The sequence below is a fragment of the Coregonus lavaretus genome, assembly GCF_964263955.1.
Source record: "Coregonus lavaretus genome assembly, chromosome: 15".
NCBI lineage: Eukaryota > Metazoa > Chordata > Actinopteri > Salmoniformes > Salmonidae > Coregonus > Coregonus lavaretus.
The window spans coordinates 37,589,578-37,608,010 of record NC_140002.1 but is presented as its reverse complement, the minus strand read 5'-3'; the positions used below and the strand labels follow the sequence as shown (position 1 = coordinate 37,608,010).

Genomic DNA, 18,433 nt, shown 5'->3' with positions numbered 1-18,433 from the left:
AGGGGACGTGTGTAAAGTTTAGCATGTTATAAAAGGGGAAAACTAGGTGTGTGTGAGGTTTAGAATGTTATAAAGGGGGAAAGACTAAGCATGTGTGAGGTTTAGAATGTTATAAAGGGGGAAAGACTAGGCATGTGTGAGGTTTAGAATGTTATAAAGGGGGAAAGACTAGGCATGTGTGAGGTTTAGAATGTTATAAAGGGGGAAAGACTAGGCATGTGTGAGGTTTAGAATGTTATAAAGGGGGAAAGACTAGGCATGTGTGAGGTTTAGAATGTTATAAAGGGGGAAAGACTAGGCATGTGTGAGGTTTAGAATGTTATAAAGGGGAAAAGACTAGGCATGTGTGAGGTTTAGAATGTTATAAAGGGGAAAAGACTAGGCATGTGTGAGGTTTAGAATGTTATAAAGGGGAAAAGACTAGGCATGTGTGAGGGTAGGTATTGGATTAGGGTCCCGCTCCACTCCACCGTCTGTGGCTAAACTGTGCTGAACAAAGAGTGGATTACTTCTAGCAGAGCCATGGCACCAGTTCAGTCCAACAGACAGGCTCCAATACGGACGCTGCCATTAGCTATTATAATCCCCTGCCTCCTGCCAGCTAACAGAACATCATTCATCAGTAAAATACTACCAATACTAAAGAGAAGACATGATTTTAGAATACATTTTTATTTGGAAATGTCAGTGTTCAAAGAGTAAACAAAAAACAAACAAATAAACAGCAATATAAATATTAGCGTATAAAATAAGAGTGTAACAGGGAGAAGCGCTAAGCAATTTAATACGAAAGATAATACAATAGAATATAGAGGATTATTCCAGCAGAAGATGCATATATATTTATATTCATATGAGCAAGGGTGGCATTCCAGTAGCATAACAATTGATTAAAGTCACAAACACAGGAAGAGGTACAGGGAAATGGAATCACACTTTAAAGACATTTAAGTGTTGTGTGTTATGCTTTAAAGTTTGGAGTGACCAAAGAAAGAATGCGATAGAGAGAAAACACAAAAATATGCACAACAAATTTCACAAGCCTCTAGCTACGACTGTCTTTTAAAGTTTTAGTTTTATTTACAGCTTGGTTAAGTCAGCGAGCTCAACTCTTAGTCATTACACTACTACATTTAATCTGAAACACTTATTTCTTTCATTTTTTAAATCAGATTTTTTTTAGTTGAAAAATATTCGAAACATTCCAGTACTAGCCAGCTGTGTGGTTGTTGTGAGAGAGTGATGTGTCTCTCTAAGATTCATACAGACTAGCTATGTGTCTTATTTACATGGGGGCAGAGTGTCTGTGCATCTGGGGGGATGGCAGGTTAAAGGATGGGCTGAAAACATTATCTGTGCCCCAGACTGCTGCTAGGAGGGGGAGCGGGAGGTGGTCTCTGTCCATGGTCCTGATATGGCCCTGAATGCCGCTACAAGGCTTCTCCAGAGGCTTCTGTAAACTGTCCTTACAGAACATCCAGTGCATGGAGTTGTAGTGTACTGAACATGTGGTCTGGTCAAGGTTCTCCTTAGAGAACTGAGGAATTAAGACTGAGAACTGAAGACGTGATGAGAGCACATTTACAGGCTGTCAAAGCCGGAGAGATACTGTACATGTGGCAAGAGGACAAAGACTGGCAACCCTATCCCCTCCCTCTGCCCTTACCACACACCCAACCCTGGGGAGGTGGTCACAGGACTCTGTCTATGAGCCTTAGAGAAGTCCACAGTGCAGAGCCAATCACACAGGGCCAGCCCGGCATAATGCTGATACAACGTTACAACAACGCTGACACAATATCTAAATAATGCTGGTTCTAAGTTAATAAAACACTGATCGATCTTTACAATGTTACATTATATGAACAAAGTTAAGCTTTAATGCCACTCTACAGGATTCTACCAATAATGATGGAAAAAGGTTACAATCGTGGCTCAAATGATCTAAATAACCACAGAATCCTGCTTGGGCAAGATTTTAAAAAGCAGCTGGATATACTTTGATGGTCACCATTGTAAGTAACATTAAATCAGCATCTGTTATTTTGCTTACTAGTAAAATAACTAAATTGAACCTTAGAGGCATTTTAAAATGTTAACGCTACAGTATGCATCTCATGACATTGGTACTTTTGTGATGAAATTGAGCTAGTCTCTTTCTTCAAATGTATGTTAGTGTAATCTTCTGTGGTTCTTCATCTTAAGGATGAATCATGCGTCTTGTCTATTTCATCCCTTAAAAGAGCTAAAACAAGTTCTCTAAAGAAGCCTAACAAAAAGGTGTACGTGTAATTTGTGTCACCATAAGAAGCAACTACTTGTCATTTTCGAGAAACATCAAATGGTTTAATAAAACAAACCATTAGATTGTTTTGTTTTTTTGTTGATTTTCTTTAGAATGCTATAATACAGAGCTAGGTCACTACATGAATTCCAGGTCCCTGAAATCCATCTGGATCCAATACACATCTAATGTTGTCTTCCTCCCCCTCCCACCCCACATACAACACACCAATAACCTCTGCCTGAAGTAAGCTGTGATGACCATAGAAGCAAGAAGTACAGTGAATGCCCATAACAAACATTTGCAAAGTGACATATGCTCACTAACATCCAAAATGCTGGGACTATCAGATTGAATGGTTTAAGAAAAACAAAGATCAAGGCTTCCAATGAAAGAGGATACTCGGTAGTATGGGGGGGCAGGGTCTTGGTTTCTGTGGCGATGGGGCTTGGTGTTAGCTTGGCTTACTTCTTGTCCTTCTTGGTGGACTTCTTCTTGCTGGCGGGGGTCTGGGCAGCGTTGGGGATGTCCACCTGGGGTATGACCTGAGGTGGGCCCTGCAAGGCCTGCTGGGGCATCATCTGCTGGGGGTTGGCCGTCAGGGTGGCCGTGCTGCCGGGGATGTAGACGTTCTGGCGGTAATCGGGCACATGCTGCATGGGGAACTGGGCATTGTAGCGAGGGCCAAGGGTTGCTGTCGCGTCACTCACCTCTGAGAGAAAGAAGGGAGGGAGGTAGAGAGGGTTATAGCTGGGTGTGTTGTGATGCTGTGAACAGAGAGGAACTCTACTAACTGAGGGTCTTTCCTGCACTGCATTGCAGCTCCAGCTCAGCACTGTTCTGAGCCAGCCCCTCCCCTCCCCCACACTCACAGCATATTGAACCTCCGCTCTCTCACACAGAACAGATGTAAACAACTACACGCAGCATATTCAGATTTCATGAAATATAATTTGTAATTGACGATTAGACTGACTGATTGCCCACTAATAGAGAGAGAGGCAGCGTGCAGGTTTCTGGGTGACTGCAGCTATGGAGCATTGAAACAAAGAGCTCTGTGTCCCATAGTCCTCATGCATTGGTTCATTCATACACAGGGACTGTTGAGACACACTGGGGTCTATACATGTGTACTTGGCAGCCACTCTCTCTCTGTGTATCCTAATGGAGGCACACAGAGGAAGGATGTGTTGTTTCCTTATCAACTGCCACTCTGATCGAATCAAGCCGTATGAACTAAGAATCTAGTGAATGAGATGCTGCTCTCCAACAGGGCTCTCTCTGTAGCTGTACCAAGTGGCAGAGAGCTCTCCATCTCCCCGTCTGTATGCAGTATCAGTCCTCAACAGAGAACAGAGATACTTCAGTGTCACCAGCCCTCCCTGTTAGAATGCATGAACAGATGCTCTCTCTCTCTCTCTCTCTCTCTTTATTTCTCTCCCCATCCCTCCCTCCCTCCCTCCCTCCCATACAGCTATCGATGGAGGTAACCTTGTGAGGTAGCTGAAGACAGAGAGAAGGAAAGGGGATTTTGGGGAGATGTAGGCCGCAGACTCACCGTTGGCAGCAGCCATCAGAGCCTGGAGCTGTTCAGCCTCAGTGGGGGGGTTGGGCCAGGGTCCTGTTCCAACTACGGCACCACCTGCCCCCTCAGGATGGGGGCCGGCTCTGGAGGAGAGGAAGGGGAGGAGTTAGTATAAGAGATACACTCAAAACTCTCTCTTCCACTGTGACTCTCTCTCTCTCATGAACACATACACTCTCACATAATCTAAACCTCTCTCTCTCTCACAAACACACACACACGAGGACACTCTCCTCCCATCATGATTGTCAGCATGGCGACACCAAGCCTCCAGAAGCCATTTTGAGTGAGCACCTGCATCAAAGAGCACAGAGAAGATGGAGGCTGGGAGAAGACATTGGATCAGTAAGCGCTATACATGTTAATCGGTAGCACAGACCCATAATACGCAAGCAGACACAGAGTAGAGACTAACTGAGCTGTTCGGGTGCTGTTCGCATACTATGTGCCTTGTACCCATGCTATGTGCCTTGTATCCATGCTATGTGTTATGATGTTTTCATAGTGTGGTGGGAACCAGGTTGAATTTAGTAGAAAGTGACTTGGCGCCTCTCAGTCTGGGGGGCCATGGATTCCATTCTGTCAAGGGAGATTACTGATGTATATCTTAGAATGATCAATGGATATGATATACTGACTTGGGGGTATAAGGGAATAACATCAGACAAGAGAGTGCCCACCGATGGTTACCAGATGTGGTTGAAGAAATGTGTAACAGAGGGTATATAAATTATATGGTTTCTTTGTTCAGTAGTTCGGAATGGCAAGAGGCAAAGCACTGTCCTTTTGTTATAACGAACCATGGTACCTATTCAATATTTACAGTGGGGGGAAAAAGTATTTAGTCAGCCACCAATTGTGCAAGTTCTCCCACTTAAAAAGATGAGAGAGGCCTGTAATTTTCATCATAGGTACACGTCAACTATGACAGACAAATTGAGGAAAATAAATCCAGAAAATCACATTGTAGGATTTTTAATGATTTTATTTGGAAATTATGGTGGAAAATAAGTATTTGGTCACCTACAAACAAGCAAGATTTCTGGCTCTCACAGACCTGTAACTTCTTCTTTAAGAGGCTCCTGTGTCCTCCACTCGTTACCTGTATTAATGGCACCTGTTTGAACTTGTTATCAGTATAAAAGACACCTGTCCACAACCTCAAACAGTCACACTCCAAACTCCACTATGGCCAAGACCAAAGAGCTGTCAAAGGACACCAGAAACAAAATTGTAGACCTGCACCAGGCTGGGAAGACTGAATCTGCAATAGGTAAGCATTCTTGGTTCGAAGAAATCAACTGTGGGAGCAATTATTAGGAAATGGAAGACATACAAGACCACTGATAATCTCCCTCGATCTGGGGCTCCACGCAAGATCTCACCCCGTGGGGTCAAAATGATCACAAGAACGGTGAGCAAAAATCCCAGAACCACACAGGGGGACCTAGTGAATGACCTGCAGAGAGCTGGGACCAAAGTAACAAAGCCTACCATCAGTAACACACTACGCCGCCAGGGACTCAAATCCTGCAGTGCCAGACGTGTCCCCCTGCTTAAGCCAGTACATGTCCAGGCCCGTCTGAAGTTTGCTAGAGTGCATTTGGATGATCCAGAAGAGGTTTGGGAGAATGTCATATGGTCAGATGAAACCAAAATATAACTTTTTGGTAAAAACTCAACTCGTCGTGTTTGGAGGACAAAGAATGCTGAGTTGCATCCAAAGAACACCATACCTACTGTGAAGCATGGGGGTGGAAACATCATGCTTTGGGGCTGTTTTTCTGCAAAGGGACCAGGACGACTGTTCCGTGTAAAGGAAAGAATGAATGGGGCCATGTATCGTGAGATTTTGAGTGAAAACCTCCTTCCATCAGCAAGGGCATTGAAGGTGAAACGTGGCTGGGTCTTTCAGCATGACAATGATCCCAAACACACCGCCCGGGCAACGAAGGAGTGGCTTCGTAAGAAGCATTTCAAGGTCCTGGAGTGGCCTAGCCAGTCTCCAGATCTCAACCCCATAGAAAATCTTTGGAGGGAGTTGAAAGTCCGTGTTAACCAGCGACAGCCTCAAAACATCACTGCTCTAGAGGAGATCTGCATGGAGGAATGGGCCAAAATACCAGCAACAGTGTGTGAAAACCTTGTGAAGACTTACAGAAAACGTTTGACCTGTGTCATTGCCAACAAAGGGTATATAACAAAGTATTGAGAAACTTTTGTTATTGACCAAATACTTATTTTCCACCATAATTTGCAAATACATTCATTAAAAATCCTACAATGTGATTTTCAGGATTTTTTTTTCTCATTTTGTCTGTCATAGTTGACGTGTACCTATGATGAAAATTACAGGCCTCTCTCATCTTTTTAAGTGGGAGAACTTGCACAATTGGTGGCTGACTAAATACTTTTTTTCCCCACTGTATATGAACTCCCCAGCTAAGTGTTAAATATCTTCTTGCATCATGAAATACTTGATACCATAGAAACTCATCATAACACTATGTGTTACAGTGTGGGTGGGAAAGTGAGACAGAGAGAGAGAGAAAAAAGAGGGGGATGGGAGAGAGGAGAGAATGTATGTATTTCTCATCAATAAGAAACTGGATTAAGTTGATCGGATACTATCATTGTCCTTCTCAATCCCTTAATTTGCCACTGGTCAAATCTACAATGTAGGATTGGAGAGAAAATGTTTAATTTAGTTTGTTGGGTTTATTAAAGCCATAGGGGAGTCAGTAACACACACACACACACACACACACACACACATGCGCGCAAGCTTACACACATACACTCACACACAGATAGACAGAAACAGACCAACAGAACCACAGGAACATGGAAATCTACGCTACGAATAAAAGGACAAACTAGACAGTTCAGCGAAGCCCACAAACCCAAGTATAAAACACAGACTACGGAACGATGCTGAGCTTTGCACATCTACAAACACCTCTACAAAGCCTCGACCCATTTCAAATACACAGCTAGACCGCAAGAGCATGTACAGATTACCACACGCTCAACAGCCAGAAGCCAAGCTTGACTACACACAGCTCCACCAAGCCTACAGCCTGTCAAACAGCAGCACATTCAGCAAAGCCACTCTACTCTACCTCGCCTTGCCGTACGGTGTCCATCTCTGCTGGGTGCTGGTGCTGTACCTGTACGTGCTGAAACACAGACGATCACCTCTCATTCTTTCAGTCCAATGGCAGTCAGATGGACTCCTTCATTAGCCAACCAGGTTCATGTTCAGTTTCTATCTATTTAACTACACTACATGACCAAAAGTATGTGGAAACCTGCTCGTCGAACATCTTATTCCAAATCATGGGCATTATTATGGAGTTGGTCCCCCCTTTGCTGCTATAACAGCCCCCACTCTTCTGGGAAGGCTTTCCACTAGATGTTGGAACATTGCTGCGGGGACGTGCTTCCATTCAGTCACAAGAGCATTAGTGAGGTCGGGCACCGATGTTGGGCGATTAGGCCTGGCTCGCAGTCGGCGTTCCAATTCATCCCAAAGGTGTTCGATGGGGTTGAGGTCAGGGCTCTGTGCAGGCCAGTCAAGTTCTTCTACACCGATCTCGACAAACTATTTATGTATGGACCTTGCTTTGTGCATGGGGGCATTGTCATGCTGAAACAGGAAAAGGCCTTCCCCAAACTGTTGCCACAAAGTTGGAAGCACAGAATCGTCTAGAATGTCATTATATGATGTAGCGTTAAGATTTCCCTTCACTGGAACTAAGGGGCCTAGCCCAAACCATGAAAAACAGCCCCAGACCATTATTCCACCTCCACCAAACTCTACAGTTGGGATTATGCATTGGGGCAGGTAGTGTTCTCCTGGCATCCGCCAAACCCAGTTTTGTCCTTCGGACTGCCAGATGGTGAAGTGTGATTCATCCCTCCAGAGAATGCGTTTCCACTGCTCCAGAGTCCAATGACGGCAAGCTTTACACCACTCCAGCCAACGCTTGGCATTGCGCATGGTGATCTTAGGCTTGTGTGCAGGGGCTCGGCCATGGAAACCCATTTCATGAAGCTCCCGACGAACAGTTATTGTGCTGACCTTGCTTCCAGAGTCAGTTTGGAACTCGGTAGTGAGTGTTTCAACCGAGGACAGACCATTTTTTATTCAGCACTCGGAGGTCCCGTTCTGTGAGATTGTGTGGCCTACCACTTCGCGGCTTAGTTGTTGTTGCTCCGAGACGTTTCCACTTCACAATAACAGCACTTACAGTTGACCGGGGCAGCTCTAGCAGGGCAGAGATTTGACAGACTGACTTCTTGGAAAGGTGGCATCCTATGACCGTGCCACGTTGAAAGTCACTGAGCTCTTTAGCCATTCTACTGCCAATGTTTGTCTATGGATATTGCATGGCTGTGTGCTCGATTTTATACACCTGTCAGCGACAGGTGTGGCTGAAATAGCCGAATCCACTCATTTGAAGGGGTGTCCACATACTTTTGTATATATAGTGTACATAGTTTCTCACATTCAAATTTGTGCCAGCACAAAATTGAAATTGGACAATTACTTATTACAAGTCATTGTCTATATGTTAAGGAATCTACTATGACACTTTCTATGAATTATACAGTATGTAATCAGTGGCTAATAATGCCAAGACACTCAGATGCGCAACAGTTTCTCCACCAATGGAGCCACGGTCTGTTAACCAAGATGTGTGAGATAATCCAAGCATATTTTACAAAAGCAATGAGGCAGCATATGTCACATCTACAACTACCATTGCAGTCTGAAAAGACAATGCTTTATTAAGGTTCTAGTGTGAAAGATATTGCTAATCTAAGGTAGGCCTTATACTCACAAGACTACCACAACCAGAGGGTTGCCCATACCCCTGCTGTAGTGTACCTCTAACCACACTCACACAACATATCGATAAATCACTTCTACTAGTAGTACTCTACTAACACAACTACTGTATAACAGCCATCTTATTACCCATTATTCAGCCGGTCAGTAGTGCCAGTGTTATTGGATCTGTGAGTAGAGTAGTGGGGCACCAATGTGTACTGTCTGTTCAAACACACAACTGCCTTAGTCTTTAGAACTTTCAATGGAATGCATATCATAGGCACACATTATTAATTCACAGTAAGTAACATGCAAGTGTGAATGTGTATACGTATGAGGGACGTGTGTGTGTGTGTGTGTGTGTGTGTGTGTGTGTGTGTGTGTGTGTGTGTGTGTGTGTGTGTGTGTGTGTGTGCGTGTGTGCGAGTGTGTGTGTGTGTGCGTGTGTGTGTACTGTGTTTATTTAAAGAAGCTGAACACTTACCCACTGGGTCCAGGTCTTTGTCCCTGCTGGGTAAAGCGCCAGTCATTGTTGGGTGGTTTTTGCTGGAGGGAGAGAGGAGAGAAAAGATAATGCAGTGACAGACTCCACTGATGTCTATGGAGGCATGTCATCTTCAGTCATCAGCACTGGAAACCATTTTGCCCTTCAGTTGGCCAAGAAGAAAGAAAATGTTACAGGGCCATGGGGAGAGGAGAGTAAGATAGAGTGATAGAGAAAGCAGTGGGAGAGAATGTGTGTGAATTATTGAACAAGCTATTCTGTCAGTGATGTGCTTGAGCGAGTCCGCTGAGAGGAAGGATCATCAAACATACTCCTGTTACAGGCAACTTCAAAGCAAGCTTAATAATGCTAAAGCTTTAACTAGAGTTCTCCCAACATATTGACAAAAAAAGCGGACCACTCAAGCTTTATCTGCTGTAGATTAGGATATAATATATCTAATTCAACACCCTAGATCATTAGCCAAAGCCAGGCTCCATCCATGGGTTTAGTAGGGCTGTGCTACTGGCCAGTGCTGCCTGTCAGAGAGAGTCTGTCAGTGGGGCAGTAATCTGCAACCCTGCCCTGCCCCACTGATCCTCTAAACCCTGGGCTGGATTAAAAGGACAGAGCACTGCCCGGCCTGCAGCCTAGAGAAGCCCTTCGGCCAGCACTGTAATGCTCTCATACACTGGAATACTCTCTATGAAGGGTGACGTGCCATGCAACAGTTATTACTGTAGTTTTATATGAAGCTTTAAGGAGTCATACAGTTCAGTACACAGAGATGATCAGCGATATGACAAATATACAGTACCAGTCAAAAGTTTGGACACACCTACTCATTCCAGGATTTTTCTTTATTTTTTTTACTATTTTCTACATTGTAGAATAATAGTGAAGACATCAAAACTATGAAATAACACATATGGAATCATGTATTAACCAAAAAAGTGTTAAACAAATCAAAATATATTTTATGTTTGAGATTCTTCAAATGGCCACCCTTTGCCTTGATGACAGCTTTGCACACTCTTGGCATTCCCTCAACCAGCTTCACCTGGAATGCTTTTCCAACAGTCTTGAAGGAGTTCCCACATATGCTGAGCACTTGTTGGCTGCTTTTCCTTCACTCTGCGGTCCGACTCATCCCAAACCTTCTCAACTGGGTTGAGGTCGGGGGATTGTGGAGGTCAGGCCATCTGATGCAGCACTCCATCACTCTCCTTCTTGGTAAAATAGCCCTTACACAGCCAGGAGGTGTGTTGGGTCATTGTTCTGTTGAAAAACAAATGATTGTCCCACTAAGCCTAAACCAGATAGGCTGGCGTATCACTTCAGAATGCTGTGGTAGCCATGCTGGTTAAGTGTGCCTTGAATTCTAAATAAATCACAGACAGTGTCACCAGCAAAGCACCCCCACACCATAACACCTCCTCCTCCATGCTTTATGGTGGGAACTACACATGCGGAGATAATCCATACACCCACACCGCGTCTCACAAAGACAGCGTGGTTGGAACCAAAAATCTCCAATTTGGACTCCAGACCAAAGGACACATTTCCAGCGGTCTAATGTCTATTGCTTGTGTTTCTTGGCCCAAGCAGGTCTCTTCTTCTTATTGGTGTCCTTTAGTAGTGGTTTCTTTGCAGCAATTCGACCATGAAGGCCTGATTCACACAATCCCCTCAGAACAGTTGATGTTGAGATGAGTCTGTTACTTGAACTCTGTGAAGCATTTATTTGGGCTGCAATTTCTGAGGCTGGTAACTCTAATGAACTTATCATCTGCAGCAGAGGTAACTCTGGGTTTTCCATTCCTGTGGCGGTCCTCATGAGAGCCCGTTTCATCATAGCGATTGATGTTTTTTGCGACTGCACTTTAAGAAACTCTTGCCATAATATCGACTTGGTCTTTTACCAAATAGGGCTATCTTCTGTATACCCCACCTACCTTGTCACAAGACAAATGAATGGCCCAAACACATTAAGAAGGAAATAAATTCCACAAATTAACTTTTAAGAAGGCACACCTGTTAATTTAAATGCATTCCAGGTGACTACCTCGTGAAGCTGGTTGAGAGAATGCCAAGAGTGTGCAAAGCTGTCTTCAAGGCAAAGGGTGGCTATTTAAAGAATCTCAAATAAAAAAAATATTTTGATTTGTTTAACACTTTTTTGGTTACTACATGATTCCATATGTGTTATTTCATAGTGTTGATGTCTTCACTATTATTCTACAATGTAAAAAATAGTAAAAATAAAGAAAAACCCTTGAATAAGTAGTGTCCAAACTTTTGACTGGTAGTGTAGGTCTGGTTAAAAGCAGGTCAACCATTCTGGCATCCTTTCAGTATATGGTAAAAGGCTATTCTCTCTATGAAGGTCTATTTCCATCTAAGTATGACTGAGCCTTGACTCAGAGTGTTGCCAACTAAAGGGATGAATCACAGTCAGACAGAGAGAGAGGGAGACACTGTTTGATGAGGTCATGAGAGGTGGCTACTGGCTATGGGTTCAGGGCAACAACCCCTATCTATTAGCTTCACCTCATTCAATAAGTAGTCGAAGGTCAACAGCTGACCCTAATATCCTCATTATATGACCTGTACCGCCACATACCCCCACATCCTACTCATCATGTCCCCATCCCTGTCACTGTGGACAGGAACACATGTTGAGAGAGAACACTCTCACTGTAATAGCATGTCTACTACAGAGAGGTTTTCCCAGCAGTCATATAAAATATTCAGCCTCCTCCCAGGCAGACAAGGGGATTCACTGTGATTTAAGCACTTAATCAACCCCAAACAAAACAGTCTGTCGTTTCCTGAGAGTTCAACACAATTAAATCACTTTGTACTTTCCTGAGAGGTAACCACAAGTGCTTTACAATTAAACCTCCACACACATTCACTAACACAAATACACAGTCATGTTTAAGTCAGGTCTCTTCTGCCAACTTAAATTCATACAGTATTCATTTTGAGAGAACTCTCACCTTTTTGGCTTTGCTAGTGTGTTTGTTGGTGAGGGTTACACTCAGAGTGTTCTGGTTCATCTTGGGTGTCTTAACGAACACAAAGTCCCTGTCACTGCTGGAGAGGGTGGGGTAACATGGCCTGTAGGTGCGTGTGTATGGCTCCTGAGGCCCCCCCACCACCTTCACGTAGCGCAACGGCCCATCTTTGTTGAGCTGCAGGTGGAGGTGTTCATGAGAGCGGGAGTGAAGGGCCTGCCTGGTGCCCAGGCCCAACCAAGTCAGGTATCCTCTGTATCTCATCCAGCGCATCACCATGGCAATGATTGCCACCAAACACACAACCGAGATGCAGGTCAGACAGCCAATCAGAGCCAGGGTGAGGCCAGACCCCCCACTCTGTTGCCTGGAGGGAGCCCTCCTGACCTGAGAGGACATGTCTGCACCCTTCTCAGACACAGTGATATTGACTGGCACACTGGTGGAGAGAGCGGGCTTGCCATTGTCCTGCACCAGCACTATTATAGTGAACGTAGCATCTTCCTCCTCAAATCTACGGGCTGTTCTCAGTTCCCCGCTGTGGGCCCCTACATGGAAGAGCCCTGCATCCCTCCCAGAGAGGCTGTAGAAGAGCCAGGCGTTGTGCCCACTGTCTGGGTCCACACACACCACCCTGTTGACCAGGTGGCCTACGCTAGCAGAGCGGGGCACAGACAGCTGCAGCACACCGTCTGGGGGCGGAGCGGGGTAGATCAGGGCAGGAGAGTGGTCATTTTCATCAATCACAAACACATGCACAGTCACGTTGGAGCTCTGTACAGGTGTCCCCGCATCCCTAACCTGCACCTGCACCCAGAACACATTCATCTGCTCGTGGTCGAGGGCTCGCATGGCATACAGGTTCCCGTTGTCAGAGTTTATGTAGACAAAAGAGGACACAGGCGAGCCCTGCACCTCACTCTCCAGGATGGAGAAGGAGAGGTGAGCGTTCTGGCCCAGGTCCTGGTCGAATGCAGACACAGTCAGAATGAGAGCACCAGGGGTATTGTTCTCCGTTATATCAACAGAGTAGGAGAACTGGGAGAAGATGGGGGTGTTGTCATTTACATCTGAAAGAGCGATCACAAAGGACTGTTGTGCAGAGTGAGGGGGAGAGCCGGAGTCTGTGGCTGTCACGGTGATGGTGTATTCAGACACAGCCTCTCTGTCCAAAGGGCCGTCTGTCACCAGGGTGTAGTGCTCCTCAAAGGGGGATATCAACCTAAATGGCAGCTCAGGGGGGATGTGGACGTCAACCTCCCCGTTTTTACCAGCGTCCTTGTCCCTGATGCTTATCAGAGCTATAACAGTGCCTGATTCCACGTCCTCTTGGACCATTTTAGATAGTGAGTTTATGATGATCTTTGGGCTGTTGTCGTTCACGTCTATTATTTTGATTTTAATGTGGCAGGAGCACTCCATGGCAGGAGTCCCTCTATCCCTGGCTTGCACAGTGATGTCATAATTGTCAGCTATTTCATAATCCACCTCCCCTTTCACTCGGATTTCACCACTTTTGGGATCCACAATGAACAGTTTCTGCACTGTTTCTGAGGTGTACTTACTAAAGAGGTAAGATATCTTTCCATTAAGACCATAATCAGCATCAGATGCATTGAGTTTAGTCACTAAGGTGCCCTGTGGAGAGTTTTCTAATAAACTAACAGTTTTAATTGGTTGGTCAAATACCGGGGCATTGTCATTGACGTCTAGTATATCAATAACAACAGAGGTAGTCCCTGATTTCGGAGGCTGTCTGCCGTCTACAGTCGTAAGCAGCAGGTGAAACACTGCCTGCTTTTCCCTGTCCAACGGTTTGTCCAATAATAACTCGGGGAATTTGCTGCCATCACTTTTTGATTCAAGTTTCAATATGAAACAGTCGTTAGGACTGAGAGTGAATGTGCGTAATGAGTTTATGTCTACATGTAGATCTTGCGCGCTGTCCAAACGAAACCTAGTGCCCGGCGCGGCCGCCTCAGACACTTCAAGAGAAATGTTTCCTGATGGAAACTGAGGAGAATTGTCATTTACATCCACTATCTCCACAACAACACGGTGTAATTCCAGAGGGTTCTGAAGAACAAGTTGAACAGTAAGAGAACATGTCAAAGTTAATCCACAAATACTTTCTCTGTCCATGGTTTGTCTGACAACTAAAACTCCACTCGCATTCATGTCAAAATACTTGGCATTAGACTCCGAAACAACTCGTGGATTTCTGTTTACAAGCATTGGTACGTTGAGGCTCAAGGCCTTCGCTACGTCGCCGACAAAAGCCCCCGGTTTTAATTCCTCCAGTACGGAATAAGAAAGTTCAGCGGAAAATGATGCGCTGTATAAAGCAGAGAGAAACAGCCAGAGCACAGGCCTTCCCGCCGCCCTTCTCCTTACGTCCAAAACTCCCATTGTTCAACTCCTCATGTCAGGAAAATATCCTACTTTATCCTTGAACCACACATTTTTAAAAAGAAGGCTGCTAGAGGTTCAATAACTTTCAAATATCATATTGCAAAAATAAATAAGTGAGGAGAAGGTAACACCGACTCCCTTCACAAGCAAAGTTCCTATAGCTACTGAAAGGAAACTTTTTTCAGAGGAGGTGCCTGGGTCTCCAAACAAAGAGAGGCAGCTCTCCAATCGTAGGACAATACATGCGGGCCCTATTCGTTGTGCCACATCTGCTATACCCGCGCGTGCAGGCGAACGCACAAACGCACACACTCACAAGCACACAGAGTCACATGCACACACACTAACAATAAAAGACTGGTTCTGATTTTAAGAGTAACACATGTTACTGTCGTAAAGGATGAAGAGGGCCAAATAAACAAGAAAATATTAGGGAGATAATGATGATACAATACAACTTTATCTTCCTTTTTCACTTGGTCTTCTGAGAAAAACATGCAAAAGCTTTGCTAAATCTGGTAAATCACTATTTGTGGCAGCAGGAGACGAGTCTTCACGGATAAAAACTAAAACAATGCATATATCATCATATAATTCCCACAAAAGTAACTGAGTTGTCATATGGCCGGTCAATTGAGTCATTCAATCAATATTTGAAACAATTGTAGGCCAATACCATCACAAACGCACACTTTTAGAATAACATGCTTGAAATTGACTTTGACTTATATGCATAATGTACCACATTCATTAGCTTATAAATAAACAACACAGCACTGTCCTCATTCCTATGATGCACATGAGGGTTGAGTGCTGACTGAATGTCAGTCACCATAGAGTTTGGTTCAGTCTATGCTCACCTGTTGGCTCTCGAACGTCCACGCACTATCAGGTAATGATGCATCAAGCACGTTGATCATCTCCTTAAAGTCAGTGGTGCTGCTGGGCTTAACGAGGGTGAAATCACTGAACTCTGACATTGGAGAGAGACACGACCTGAAGGACTGGCTTTGAGACAACATGTCCCCTCCCAGGACCTCCACATACTTGATAGGACCGTCAGTGTTGAGCTGAATCTGCAGGTTTCTGTTTGGATTCTTGTATCCGTCAGAGTCAGCCCGTCTGATACAGCAACTCGAGCTATTCCTACTGTTTCTAACGCACTTCACCACTAAAATGAGAAAAGTCAACAAAGACAACATGGACACTGAGGCCAGAGAAATTATCAAATAAAAGGTGATTTTACTGTTTTTCTTGCTGGGCTCTACTGTTTTCTGGCGGAAATCCAAGATGGGCTCGTGAAGCCCGTCCTCCAACAGAATGTTGACTGTGACTGTGGAGGATTGGGCCGGTTCCCCATTGTCCTTTATCTCTATAAGCAGCCTCTGAGAGGAGTCATCCTGCTCTGAAACAGCGCGTTTAGTCCTCACCTCCCCTGTGTAAAGATTCACACTGAACAGAGACGAGTCTGTGGCCTCCACCAGCCTATAGGACATCCAGGCGTTATGGCCCGAGTCTGCGTCCACTGCCGATATCTTAGTAGCGAGGTGGCCTGCTTTAGCGGACCGGGGAATATTCTGATGGGACACAGAGCCCATGACAGCAGAAGGGTAAATAACAGCGGGAGCATTGTCATTCTGGTCCAGGATAAAAACATGAACCGTGGCGTTGCTGCTCAGAGACGGAGAGCCGTGGTCCTTTGCCTGGACATGTATCTGAAATACCTTCAGTTTCTCATAGTCAAACGAGTGCATGCTGTAGATGCTGCCGTTATCTGAGTTTATGTAAATATAGGAGGAGACAGACACGTCTTGCACTTTAGAGTCTAATATAGAATAGGAGATCTTGGCATTATCTCCAAAATCCATATCCGATGCGGACGCGGAGCATATAATATAACCAGGTGTGTTATTCTCATTGACGTACACAGTGTACGCAGAGTCATGAAACCTGGGTGGATTGTCATTTACATCCAGAATACGGACTGGGATAGTTTTCTTGCTGGTGAGAGGAGGGGAGCCCGCATCAGTAGCCGTTATCTCTATGCTATACTCTGGGAACGTCTCACGGTCCAGAACACCATTGGTGACTAGTGCATAATGATTGGAAATGGAAGGTTCCAATGTAAAAGGATAGCTTGGTGGGATTTGTAGTGTTACCTTTCCATTGTCCCCAGAGTCAGGGTCCCGTGCACTAATCAAAGCCACTACAGTCCCGTTGGGTGCGTTCTCGCGCACTGGGCTTGGTTTAGATGTGAGGCTAATTTGGGGAGGGTTATCATTAACATCTATGACATCAATCTGGACGTTGCACTGTCCTTCCATCTCAGGCATGCCTTTGTCTTTAGCAATAATTTCGATTCTGTACGAGGGAGTGCTCTCGTAATCCAGCATACCCTTCAAACACATTTCCCCCGTTTTTGGATCAATGTCAAACAAAGCCTTTACATACTGTGCAGTATGGTCACCAAAAGAGTATTCGATCTCTCCATTTGGGCCATCGTCCAAATCGTTTGCCTCGACTTTAAGGAAAGACGTCCCCTGTGGAGTATTTTCGTTTAGAGATACTTTGTATAACGAATTTTCGAATATGGGGTTGTTATCGTTGTTATCTAAGACAATCATTATAATCTGTGAGGTCCCAGATCTAACTGGAGAGCCACCATCAAGGGCGGTTAACAACAGCTGATGTCGAGCCTTATTCTCTCGGTCCAGAGCTTTCTCCAGACGTAATTCAGGAACTTTTCTTCCGTCACCTTGATCCTTTATTTCCAAGCTGAAATGTTCGTTTTTGCTGAGAGTATAAGATTTTAAAGAATTATCGCCAACGTCAGGATCCTGCGCGCTCTCCAAAGAAAAGCGCATACCTGGGGCAGTGGATTCTGCAATTTTCAATGTGCGCTCAGATGATTGAAAATGAGGAGCATTATCATTTATATCCTGAATTTCAACTTCCACTCTGTGTAGCTTCAGAGGGTTCTCAATTATGACTTCTAACGGCAAGAGACATCTGGCGCTCTGTCCGCACAGACTTTCTCTGTCAATTCTATCGCTTACAACCAGCTCGCCCTTACCTAAATCCACACTGAAATACTGCTTACCAGCCACAGACGCTATCCTCATTTCACGAAAAGAAATCTCTGATACTTCCAAACCAAGATCTTTTGCTATATTTCCAACCACGGATCCCACGCTCAGTTCCTCTGGAACTGTATAACGAATCTCGGCTCCTGTTGTATTCCAAGACAAAAAAAAACACAACAGCCATTGCATTAGTGCTCTCCAATCACTGAGGCACGTCCTCTCCTCCAAGCTCAATTTCTTCATGTTGCTATATCCCGAAAAAATAACATGTGGAAAACATGCTTAAAATAAAATATTCCATGGAAACTGTTATTGATCACCTCTCGTTTTTAACCAAGTATCTACTTCCATTGTGAATGTATGGCTGAGCACAGCTCCGTCTCTCTCAGCTCTGTGCATTGTATGGGCTACTGTGCTGTGGCTGGAGGAGGGAGTAGATCTCTTTGTACAGTTAAGCATGCTATTGGTGCACAGCGCAGCACCATATAAACCAACTGAAAACAGAGTAGCTCTTAAAGTCGTAGCCAGCATTCTGCTATGGGTGAATGCGTTGTAAACTTGCTAGCACATCAGATCATATTTCATGAAGAAATTGAAATGTAATCATGAGGTAATGTAAAATGCCCGCCTTCCCCATTGCACAAATGGTTTTGAAATAATGACAGTGATGATAAAAGTAATAGCCCTTTATCTGAGGTCAAAGTAAACCATTTGAAATTGGACTTAAA

The 18,433-nt window shown here is 44.6% G+C and overlaps 2 protein-coding genes and 1 pseudogene across 3 annotated transcripts in view; all 3 read right to left on the bottom strand.

Annotated features, from left to right (window-relative positions):
* Window positions 1-653: 653 nt before the first annotated feature.
* The window catches only part of LOC311142385 (protocadherin gamma-C5-like), a 46,527-nt pseudogene continuing 28,747 nt past the window's right edge, over window positions 654-18,433 (bottom strand). Inside the window, exons 2-4 of the transcript in view lie at window positions 9,191-9,252; window positions 3,843-3,952; window positions 654-2,996 (exon numbers count right to left, since the gene is read on the bottom strand). The product of the transcript in view is annotated as a protocadherin gamma-C5-like (transcript). The remainder of the gene's footprint in view (window positions 2,997-3,842; window positions 3,953-9,190; window positions 9,253-18,433) is intronic.
* On the bottom strand, window positions 12,172-14,619 carry pcdh1g32 (protocadherin 1 gamma 32; the record flags this gene model as incomplete). Its single annotated transcript, XM_084178261.1, has 1 exon — window positions 12,172-14,619. One exon carries the CDS (start codon window positions 14,617-14,619, stop codon window positions 12,172-12,174), a length of 2,448 nt encoding a protein of 815 aa, XP_084034387.1.
* LOC311142588 (protocadherin gamma-C5-like) lies at window positions 15,468-17,948 on the bottom strand (the record flags this gene model as incomplete). Its single annotated transcript, XM_084178260.1, has 1 exon — window positions 15,468-17,948. One exon carries the CDS (start codon window positions 17,946-17,948, stop codon window positions 15,468-15,470), a length of 2,481 nt encoding a protein of 826 aa, XP_084034386.1.